Source organism: Lissotriton vulgaris, assembly GCF_964263255.1.
Source record: "Lissotriton vulgaris chromosome 8 unlocalized genomic scaffold, aLisVul1.2 SUPER_8_unloc_1, whole genome shotgun sequence".
Classification (NCBI taxonomy): Eukaryota; Metazoa; Chordata; class Amphibia; order Caudata; family Salamandridae; genus Lissotriton; species Lissotriton vulgaris.
The window spans coordinates 2,733,110-2,745,619 of NW_028240615.1; the positions used below are offsets into that span (position 1 = coordinate 2,733,110).

At 39.1% G+C, this 12,510-nt stretch overlaps 1 protein-coding gene across 9 annotated transcripts in view; it reads left to right on the plus strand.

Annotated features, from left to right (window-relative positions):
* The window catches only part of DOCK9 (dedicator of cytokinesis 9), a 1,255,128-nt gene that overhangs the window by 670,395 nt on the left and 572,223 nt on the right, over positions 1 to 12,510 (plus strand). For all 9 annotated transcript variants that reach the window (XM_086947866.1, XM_086947869.1, XM_086947867.1 and 6 more), the window contains exons 11-12: positions 369 to 509; positions 8,676 to 8,879. In XM_086947866.1, the coding sequence (XP_086803992.1) occupies positions 369 to 509; positions 8,676 to 8,879 (345 nt within the window). The remainder of the gene's footprint in view (positions 1 to 368; positions 510 to 8,675; positions 8,880 to 12,510) is intronic.

Below are 12,510 nucleotides of genomic sequence, written 5' to 3' on the forward strand. Positions count from 1 at the left end.
CTACCTAGCTCAGTTCCATCACTGAAGTGGTACATGTTTCAGGGTGGAGACCATGAGTACTTGTGTTACGGAATCATTTCACACTTGCCCGTCTTAATTGTACCTTGGTGTAATGCCAATGGAAGGTAATATTTAATTTTATATTCCTGAGGTGAAAATGAACGTGTGTTTGAATTCTGTCAGTGGACACCATCAATACTGCTATATATTTATTCTCCAATTGATCGAGTGGTAGAAATTCTGTACTGTGTATTGCCAGCTGGGCAAAAATTTGATTGTAGGTTTGTTTTTTTAGTTGTGCATCAGATTATTTTTGTGTCTGTTGGCAAGTTTTCTTCTAACTAATCCATATTTTGTTTCTCTTTAAGAAACTTGATTTTTCCGGTATTGAGCCAGACGTGAAGCCATTTGAAGAGAAGTTTGGCAAACGAATACTTGTGAAGTGCAATGATTTAGCTTTCAACCTCCAGAGCTGCGTGGCTGAAAACGAAGAGGGACCCACAACAAATGTAATTGAAACGTATTATTACTAGTCTATTTTTCGTGTCCCGTTTGCCATTTTTTCAGAGCCATGTGTGTACTTGTTAGTGTCTCCTGATAGAAGACTTGTTCATTTTGCGTAGTTTTTGTTCTGCTAAGTTTGAAGGCACTGTATTAAAACTCTATAAACAATGCTCTAGTCGTCCACATATGTCTACATGGGCACATACGTCAGGGCTTTATATTTTACATGTATGTGGAAAATAGTGTTTTAATTCTTGTGCAAAGGTTTAGCAAAATATGTATGTTCCCTAAGCAGTGCTTTTAACAATGACAATTGATATATTGGAAACTACTTACTGAATTTCCCTTATATTCTTTATTAATTGTTATTGCCTACTGCTCGGGTTGTTAACTATTCTTAATTTCTCGTCCCATAATTGGGGGTACAAGAGAAGTATGTATGATGGAAATCGGCAACTAACTACTGTTTATGCCTAGCACCATGTCAGAAATTAAGCTATTAGTATCCGCTTCACCTACCCCCTTCTGTATACATTAACACAAGCCTGTCTATCCACCTCAGGTGCACGGGCATGCTATGCTTCAGACTTTCTCTGAAACTAATTTGCAGGTAAACAAGGCATTCTAAGCATTCTGATTGTTTCGCCAATCTCAGCTTTATGTACAAGGTGCTGATGGGTTGGTATTGAATGTCTGAAGAAATAAAGCCTTCAATCTACCCTTTCTCCGCTCTGCCTCGTATTGTGCAAACCTGTATCCCATTGAATTTGAATGCATGGACCTAAAACACATGCCTCTCTGTTGTGACATTTTATTTTTCCGTTGGCATCCTGACTGTCGTTTATTTTGTGCTGTTTTCTACATTTGCCACTTAGTGGATTTCCTTCCAAGGAAAGGAAACGCGTTCTGTCATTTTTGCATATTAATCAAATCAATTGTGTATCTTTTGTAATTTCCAGAGCGTTTCAACCATGTTTTCCCACAGATGGCTTTTTCTTTCTAATGTCCCTTAGGGCTGCTTGGATCATCAAGTCGAAGTAACGTTTTAATATATCTTTGTGATTTCAGATTAAAACTATCAGAGTGATATATTTTATCTTCTTTCGTCTTCTGAGAATAGGAAATATATACATGTAAGGATTCTTGTTTAACTGTTCAGGCAATATTTTTTTATCAGTATATCTTTCAAGTCGCTGTTTTGGATTTACTGCCTTACATTCCAGCTATGGTATCTCAGTGCAGTGTGGTCCAGGAAACGCTCTGACATATGACAAGAATCATGTCAGTGACAAGTTTTCCCCTCCTGACAGGTTGGGATTTCGGGATTTTTAACAGCATGGCATTTGTAGCTTCTTCTTTCGTGATGGTCAACATTTGTTTACCCAGGTGTTTTTTATTTGCAATTAGATCTATCTTTTCTCTTATATACCTTCTATGATGCATGCAAATGGGTGTCTGTATACATTTAGAGGCAGATGTACAACCTGCTAAATAGAGCCTCACAAATTGCGACTCGCAATTTGCGAGGCTCTATTTGGCATGTACAACAGTGTGTTTAACAATGTTTGCGATTCCCAATGGGGAATTTGCGAGGCTTATGAATATTAATGAGCCTCTCGCAATTTGTGAGCCCGTTGGGAATGACAGGCCCTCCCAAGAGTGGTGGCCTGCTGGGCTCAGCAGATCACCATGTCTGGGACTGCTTTTAAATTAAGCATTAAAAAAAAATGCAGTCCCTGGGACCACTGCCTGCCCTTAAAATATTTTTAGAGACAGTCACAAAGTGGAAGGGGGACCCCTTCAAAATTGCGACTGCATTACCACTCTCTTGAAGAGGGTGGTAATTTGCGAGTGTTTTGAGACCGCAATTACGGTCACAAAACATTCATACATTGCTTTGCGGACACTATTAGGAAGGGAACTCCCCTTCCTAATAGCGATTCACAATTCCTAAATAGCGAGTCTCAAATAAATTGTAACTCTCTATTTAGAAATTGTACATGGCCCTGGGCCATTTTGCATGCGCAAACAGGTCGCAAACCCGTTTGTGCATGCAATTTAGGGTCCTAAATCTGACCTTTAATGTGCTGAATTGCTACTATTTTAATTCTTAGTCGTTTTGCAGATTTTGGGGCATAGTGGAATTGTTGCATCTCCTCCCTAAGAGGCAGGAGCTTTGGCCCAGGTGTCTTGGTTATACACCTGTAGGCCCCAGGTTGGAAGGCCAGTTCCAGAGAACTTGCTCCAAAGTCCTTTGTCATGCATATCCTCTGTTCTGACCTGGTAGTGCAGATTCACCAGTTAGTAATAGGATATTTCTACCATGGCTGCATCTACATGCAGCACAGAGCGTGCACTGAAAACTGACTATTTTAGAAACTCTGGTGTGATTGGCTCTAGTGCTTATGGGAATTAATCCAATTTGAGGTCCAGGTTATAGAGACCAAACCGTATTAGAGATAGGTTTGAATTTACAAGCAAAACAAAAACACTCTGGTTGAGGTTTCAATTAGAAATATGACAGCTACATTTGGTATAATCACTGTTACCATATGATACACAGTTAATGCACAGGAGCCACATACGCCATGTAGATCTCAGACTTTTTGTTATCCTTGTGATGATTTAGGAGCATAATACCCACGTTGTAATTAGGTCTGCACCTTTTGATGCCACTTTCACTTTGAACAACCTTACCTACCTTAGATTTCAAGTACTATCCCAGTCCCTTTTCCAAGGGTATTTTGCTAAATACCTGCCGGAAACCAAGGAATTTGTCATAAAAATAGAACAGATTGTAAGTTAAACTTGGTATTTGAGCGTGACCAATATGCAGTTAAATGGCCTACCTTTGTTTTTAAAAGTCTAACCAATGTTTCCCTGGAAAGTTCAATAGTATATCCATTTTGGCCTGTGGAATGAACAAGTCGGTGATTGAATTATGTGAATGAATGGATTATGTAAGTGATGGAGCTATCTTATGAATGAAGTAACACACATTCCTGCCTTTGGGAACTTCATCTCTCCAAGCACTACCTGGTAGGAGGAGAATGTCCTTAGAAGGTATAGCCAAGTTGTTAGTTCATTTTTTTGGGGACTGTATTCAAGGTTGTTGACGTCATATTAATTGATGCTGGCAGAAATTGCCATAGCTGAAGATCTCTGGAGTGAATGAATTTACATCCTTTAGATTTGATGCCTATTTGGATATCGGTGGGACGTTTTTTTATCCGATCAATGAAATTGCATTGTAAGTCCATGGTTGATGTGCTTCTTTTTTACTGCTGTATTATGTCATTGTGGATACATGTGAAAAGCCTTAAAAGTCTTGCCGGCTTTGATGTGCAGATTGGATGCAACCTCATGAGATTTTTTTTTTCCTCGAGAACTACTTATCTGCCAATCTTGCCTCAAAGCTTTGAAGAATTATTGAGATGACAGATTAGATAGGCATGTCCGTGTTCATGATGTATATGTAGTCGGTTAGTTTATAATAATTTCTGCTACTACTGGTCAGTTCCCAGGTTGGATGAAAGGAATGATATGTTGGAATTCGTGAAGTTGTTAATGCAGTGTGCTGACTGACTCAGGGTGAGTGGTTGAGTCTGGATCCATAGAAGGCTAGTGGTTCATTTTTCATGGAGTTTAATTTTACTTCTATTGTTTGAGGTATACAAGCAAATTGTCAGTAATTATATTGGTTATAAATGATGGTGACTTGTAGGTAAAGCTGGGTACCTTCAGTTTAGTGGTCATAGTAGTCATGGTTCCCTTTGATCTTCAAAACAGAATGGAGACGGATGAAATAAGCATTTACAAAGCAAAAACATCTGGCTTGCATTTTATTGATGGCACAAGCCCAGAAGGAATGTATGCCTGTAATATACTATGTAGGCACAGGGTGGCTCCTTTTTTCCGTATGTATGACATTCTGAGGTACAAAGTGACTGTAGGAGCTACATTAACTAAGCACAATACCATCAACATAAAGTAAAGTAAGTGGCACAGTGTAACCATCCATGATATACCATGGCTCTGTATTGACCTCCTTATCACTCTCAACAGACAGCAAAAGCTGTCTGCAACCAAACACTAAAAAATGCCTCATGTAGTTCACAACATCTAAATTGTAGACGACTTAATGTGTCTGGCTATAATGACCTCCAATGATGATTAGTAAATGTTTATTGGCTGTTTTGTTTCAGGACATTTTGAGCCAACCATCTTCTTTTAATGCTAAATGGGCATTGCATTCGCTAAAACAATCTTTCAAGTAAATTACATGTTACATAAATAGAGAGAAAAGGCCCACTGTACTACTACTGGCATGTTCAGTTTTAATTAGTATTTTAATGTTTATGGCGAAACCAATGTAGATTTGATGAGACAAGTAGTATGACGGGTAATATGGTAAGGGTACCTTCTAAGCATTTCCTGCATATTGCACTTACAAGGCCCAGCACAAAATGTGAAGCCTCTTGCTCCTCAGATATCAGCCCAATAACATTTTTGTGAAACTGGTTGGTATCAGTTTCATGTATGGGGAATTTACTGGGCAAATAATTGAATCCCAATTTGCAGTTGGGACACTGTTTCCTTCACTTGCGTCATTATCACATTGTTGCCTAATAAACCTTGGTCTTGTCTTGCCAGTTATTGACACAAGTGAAAGTTCCTGTACTCTGCAAACCTGTTAGAGCAGGATTAAAGGACTGTTTTTGTTGATTTGTGTAAGAGAATGATCAGTTTGTTCAAGCCCAGTTTGGCTTTCACTCAACTAGAAGCCTGGCCTCTACAGCTGTGTTGGGACAACCTCAGATACTTATGTCGAAGCCCTGATCTTTTCAATTTAACTGTGACCATAAGCACCTTTGATCACATCTAGATCACTAGACTTGCTCAGGCTCATATACAGTGTTCAGCCTTATATTCCTATGAAATTTCCTTATAGATAGGTTTAAGATAGTATCCATGCCCCCTTTATGCTTCCAACCATCAAAGTCAATTTGTGAAGTAACTTCAAGTCTTGGCATTGTTCCCTTTATTTGTTAATGCCTGCCTACCCACACAAACAACACTTATCTTCTCCTTCTTTGTATCATTCTGTTTAATTATACACTATGTACTACTTAGATTTCCCTCATCATCAGATGAGCATCCATATTGGTTATCAGCACCGTTGAAGGCATATGATAAATAGATGAGCAAAACCTTTCTAAAATCTGTCCCTTCCAGAAAACATCCTTGTGGTAGGTGCACATCCAGCTTAAATGTTGCCAAAAGTATCTACTTTCCACTTCTGAATTCCTGATCTTGAATATGTCATATCTTGAAAACTCCACTATGCGTGCTTGGTCCCACTTGAGGTTATAGAAGCATGCACCACCTGTTATGTGCTCCCTTTTCTTGCCACTGTTTGATGACTGGTTTTCGCAGTCCCTGTGTACTCCATTATGCAGTATTCCATGCAAATCAAAATACACACAAATGGACAGTGGACCAAAAGAGCAACCAATTCTCTATGAAACCACCAAGTCGTTGTACACTGGTCGATTTTTTTCTTTTTTCCCCCTCTCTTTTTTCCCCCTTTATTAGTTCTTTATTTACGAAACAGCCAGCCAACGCTTTTTGTCCTAAAAATAGGACTTCTTCAGAGCTGTAGGTTAAAAACTTATAAAAAGACAATTTTTACAATACAATACAGACATTCGCCAAATATATACAACCACACGGAAGCACCTACAATCACATAACACATTAAACAAAAAGACTCCTATATAACTCATCCAGGAGAAGAAGACAACAAATTCTGTAACATCAGTGGGCCTAAACATTTTGTTAGACATACAGCAGTTTGTCTATTTACATAGCTTTTTTTTTAGAAAAGCCACAAACGCACATGAACATAAAATTTGAGAATTAATACATTAATTCGTAAAACAACATAGAAGAGTATTGTTAATGACGTTCACAATATGAGGGGACAACCCCAAGAGGACAACATCGGACCACTAAAAAGACACAAAAAAAACCCAGAAGAAAGTTCAGCTGGGTTTTTTGAATTGGTTGCAAAGCGTTGGAACGCCCTTCCAACTAAAATGTAGAATAGTAGACTTGCTTAAAGAAGTGTGTGACTATATGTCTCCTTAAGTGACTTAATGATTTTTAGCTTTCATGACAATTCCAATAATGATTTGCTTGCTCAAGTGGCAAGAGTTGAAGATTTTGGCATTGCTTGTGCTCTATAAGTATATTATGACCGATTATAACAAGACCATATGCTCAATTTCGAACGGCAGTGTTAAGGAATTGAGTTGCTTAATGTTTGATGTATTCTTACTTGTCACCATCAATCTACCATAATACGGTACTGTGATCCAAAAACTGAGAACTTATTAAAAGTATGTTGTGCTACGATTTCCTGTAGTCTTCTCTTTCCAGATCCATTCAGTTCCATGAAATGATGAGTCAAAGTAGTACTTAGAGGACCTCATTATAAGTGCCCTGGCTTTGATCTCAATAAGTTAGCCTTTCCCCATAATTACCAATCTGAGGGCAGAGTTAAACAGGGTTACAATGAAACCCCGTGGTTCGTCTTCTTAAATGAGGGATTACTGAGTGAATGTAATTCTAGTTCCGATTTCCCCAGTGACTACTGATTTCCTCTGTAGTTTGGCCCGAAGAATTCAGCAGCTGAAATCTCCGGCTAAAAGAGAACAGAACTGTAGTGTTCCTGTGGATCTCATTATTCCGATGGGGGTAGGTAACTGTTTTCCAAGAATGGTGATGGTATTTTGTTAAGAACTGATTTTTAGTCTGCTATGTCTGCTATCAACTTTGCTTCAGTAGGGCCCTGTAATGGGTATACCACTCGTCATTCAGTTGGCTTACTAACAAATGGCAGATTTGAAGTTTGCCTGAAGAGTTTATTCGCTGGAACAATGGTGGGGTTCTTTGCAATTGAGAAAGTAGGTCATCTTTTAATTTCCGATGGCTAAGTCCCTCAGCATAGGTAGTATTGGTAATCCCCTGCAGCGGAAGGTCTAGTCAGAGATACATACATGATTTTTGTATTTATGGCAAAGTTGGTTACTTCTACACTGCAGAAGCCATAGATTGTGTTTGGCATTGAACTAACATAGTTGTTAGTAGAATGGCACACATTGGAACCAGAGTTTGCAACATAATACAGTTGAGTAGCTTTCTTTTTCTTAGTGATGTTTCATGTGGCCAGTGCCAGATGCCACCCTTCAGACTAGTGTTCGTCCCAGAGGTTTAGCAGAATAATGGAAACTATGTAAGGGAAGCCGATCGAGGTCTGTCTTGGCCAGTTTTTGAAGACTGTTTACTGAAGGTTCAATCTTCATTTTGTGCTGTCTTCGCATTATGCTTATATATAACCAGCACGTTATCAGCCGTATGACGTGCCCAGTTGGCATCTAGAGTGTGCCCAATGGTGCCTGGATAACCCTCTTTCCGCTTTTGTTGTTTTCTTTTAATACAGAGTCAGACTGAGCATGCTTCCTGTCTCCAATACCCAGAGGACCTCATGGTTAATAACAGTAGTCATGAAGACTGGAGTCAATTAATGGGGATTGCCAGTGAGCAATGCAGTCCATTGCATTTTGCAAAACTGGTACACAGATGTATTTTCCCCACTTCTGCATGGTCATATGTGGCACATGGAATACCAACGTTATGCCCTTTCGAAACATGTGACAACATCACCTGACTAATTTCAATCCTCCCGTCCTAATTCCCAGTCTGTTATCATGGTCACTAGATCAGCCTTCCCTACACTTTGTCACATTTTATTAAGGGTCTCGACAGTGAAAACTGTAGATGATCTCTTGGCTACTCTGAAGCGGAGTCTAGCCAATAGATTACCTATAGTGTAGACCAGTCATTTTGCTAGATTGGTAAAATGGTTTCACAGAAATTGTCATTGTTGTGTCAAGTGAATTCCTCATATGACACTGTTTGTCTAGCACCATTTTCATACTTCCAGCACAACCCTCCGCTATCTATCAGCAATTTCAACAGCAGAAGAAATTGTGGTTCAGTGTGGTTCGTCAGCCTACAATAACTCCTCTTAGCCCAAATTTGCCTTGTATATTGCCGTTCTACCAAGACGATAAAATACAATTATTTATTTGAAATGTGTCTTTCAGGTGGAGCCTTTCTTCGTCACTTTATCCCTATTTGACCTCAAGCACAACCGAAAACTTTCAGCAGACTTCAATGTGGATCTGAACCATCCCTCTGTGAGGCAGATGATACCAAATGCTCCGCAACAGCTGATGAACGGCAGCGGGGAATGCTTACAGCGGATCCCCAGCATCATTCAGGAGTGCATGCTGCAGTATCCAAAGCAGGTACTGAAGGAAAGATGCCATTCCTACATTCAGTGGCATTGGTTGGATATCACTTAGATGCTATGTGTTCCTCTTTCATGAACAGCCCACAAACATCAATAGCATCTTATCCACACTTTCGTTTATCTTTTTTTTTTTCCATCCAAGGCAGCAAGGACACCCACTAATATTAGTCATCTGATATGGGGCGTAGCTTGGTCAGTAAGATTGAGGGGAGGGGGGCAGATTTCTCAACAATCACGCTGGTTAAAATAAATTATATGACAAGCCGGGCAGGCGGGGGACTTAAGGAGCAGTAGAAAAGGAGAGGAGTGCAGATTGTGAGGGGTACTTAAAGCTCAATAATTAGTCAAATATATTTTTTTTAAGATATTTTAAAACAAAGAAGACGAGTGTGTGATTTTTTGTCTGCATCTGTATGTAAAAATCCCAATTCAAATGCACGAAACAACTCACCATATACGATGTAAAACACCTGTACCCAACTATTTACTACAGAATTAATTTATTCGGGGTGTAACACCCCAATGTTCCCCCTGATGCTACGCCCCTGCACCTGATGTTTTTTTTCTGTTTCTTATAATCTCTGGGAACAATAGTTGAGGAAATTCCGTTTGTTTCCATCCAGCCTTAGTGCATGATTTTTCTTTTTTTGCAATGACCATTGTAACTTTCCTGTTGAAATATTTTCATTTCACAAGCAATTAGATCTCGTAAATTGAAAAACACCCACCATACCCATTTATTTCTGGTACTCTTTCCCCACGTAATGTAAAATTTCAAGACATGTTTACTGTATACCTAGACCCTACCTTTCTTATTATTAACATAGGTGAGCGAGAGCCTGCTTTACAGTTTCACGTTTTACCCTTCACTGTTTATGCTGGAAGGCATTGCCATGCTGAAGAAACACTTCAAATGACACCTTAAACCCCTCCAAAGCTAATTTTACAAACCTTCATTCTAGAAGGACTCCCTCTATTAAATGTTTTCCCCTTTTGTTTTCGAGCAAGTGGGTATTTTTATGTTCTCATTATATTCACCCTTGCTACACCTCTCCTGTAAGGCTTAAGGGGTTTCATCCTTCCCATCAGCTGTAATATATTACCATAACAAGCAGGCTTGCCCGTTTGGCCTCAGCACATTACGTCATATTATAGGTAACTTGCTAATCACTTACTGAGGAAAACATTTAAAAACACTGGTAACTAGATGCACAAAATTACATTTAACTAATTATAAAATGATTTATAGTACAGTAGAAGCTTGAAGGTTTTTTTTATGTTCACCTGTACAGTTAGTTTTCCCTTTTCATTCATTCATTTTAGGTTGAGCCTGGGCATGCGCTTCTCTGCGTGCTATGCTGTATTGGAGTATGGACTTGAAGCCCCGCCCACTCCCCTCCCATATTTGTATTTGGCTTGTCATATTGTCCATTTTAAACTGTGGCTTTGCATTGGTTAATAGGCTTAGTAATCCCTCCTTAGTAGTGCCCTGTTTGCATTTGTAACCTCCCATAATGACTGGAACTTTTACTTGTATTTTTACTCAGTGGGTTTCATTTAGGTCTGTGAGCACTATTTTTTTTAAATCACTTTCTCCTATTGCAGAAGTACATGCTTTCCTGCAGGGCACCGCTTTTCAATTCTGCTTCTCATCACCTGGGACCGCATATCAGCTCTCTGCTGCCTGCTTCTCACGCCCAGGGCGCCCTGCTTAATGCTTCAGCACGGCGTCTGCTTTCATGTGAATAAAACTGGCGTAATTCAAACAACGCCGGCCGCAGCTTTATTTTCATTCACAGCAGACGACCGCTCGCCCAATTCAAGTTATTTACTTTTTTCACCATGCCATCACCTGTGCTTTAGCTTAAGCTAAAACATGGGTGCAGCGATTACGTCAATAGCGAAGAAGTCGGGAGTTTGTTTGCATTCATTTGTGTTGTAACAGCAATCATTACCGTCTTGCTGTGTAAGTATAAATTAACATGTTTCCTAACAATGTATTAAAGGCACATTGTATCCAAAGCGCAGACTTTAAAAATAATCATGTTAACGCGGCAGTGAACACGTTTTTTGAATAAAAAGCGTTCACGTAACGGACGTATTTCTAAAATAAACTAACAAGAAGGATTACTGTTTTGCTTTTAAACAAACATTCGTTAGTCCAGCACTCTTCACAGTAATTACAATCTATGTAACAATAAACATTTCAGTTATAGACACATCTTGTTCAGTGCAAATGATGAATCTTCAGTGCAATTTGTTGTTTGTAGTGTATTCTTTATTTATTTCATCAAGTTTTTCTCCAATAAAAACAGATCGTAGCTGTAGCCAACGGAGAAAAGAACAGTTTACTTGGACTGTCTAATAAATGATTCACCCAGCTTCAGGATATAGAATAATAATAATCAAAGTAACAAAAAGAGGTTAAACCTGGTGCTATTTTGGATATATATAAGAGGATATACACTCGATCTATAAGGAACTAAGGAACAATATACTCTTCGCCCTGAAGAAGTCCTTGTAGGACGAAACGCGTTGGCTACGGCTACAGTCTGTTTTTATTGGAGAAAAACTTGATGAAATAAAGAATACACTACAAACAACAAATTCCACTGAAGATTCATCATTTGCACTGAACAAGATGTGTCTATAACTGAAATGTTTATTGTTACATAGATTGTAATTACTGTGAAGAGTGCTGGACTAACGGATATTTGTTTCTAAGAATAAGACACGGTTGTCTTAGGAGGTTTAAGGGTTCTGAATCTCTAGTCCACTGCATCTAAAGTTTGAGACGAAGGAATCACTAAAGGATAGGTGCAACTGTGTGTAGCCGCAAACCCCATGTTCTTGTGTGCTGCAAACTTAAGTACAAATGAAAAAGCTTTGTACTGACATGAAATGCATTTTTATGAAGCATTTTTATTTGTACTTAAAAAGCGAAACAGCAATCCTTCGTGTTAGCTTATGTTGAAAAATAAAAATCCAGTTGGGTGAACATGTGTTCAGAAAGCGTATTAAATGCAGCTCTAACAAGATTATTTATGAAGTGCCAGCCCTCCTCCTATGTCCACAGCATCTGGCAGCATTTGTTTAGGGGTGTGTTAGCGGGGATTATCTTTGTTATGTATAGGCTGGTTTTCTGAGAGCTATTTTAGTTTGCATTAAAATTTCTTCAAAATTGACATTGGTTTTTGAATTATTAGAGTTTGCCAACTAGTGATCAGACCGCCTTTTAAAATTTCTAAAATATTGTTGCTTTTTTAGTGGTTAGATTTAGCCTTTTAGCTCCCCTCTCTGTTTCCCTTTGTTAAGATCAACGGCAAAGGAAGTCTAACTTTTTGTTTGAAATTTCAGAAATCTGAACGAGACAGTTATATATTCCATACCTTAGAATTTCCCCCAGGCGTCAGACTGGATCCGGAGATTTTTTTTTTAGCAGTACACCTGTGCGTTGGTAGGTGGCGTTGGTCAACTCTGCGTCCGTCGTCCGCATTGTGGTCACCGGGATGACATCGCAGTTACTACTTAGATGCCGCCCTTGCGTGCCGACTTCAGTTCATACTTTTTCCGTGCCAGCCTAGCCTAGATCCGGAGAGAGCTCCCCTTTTGTCACTTTTTGACTA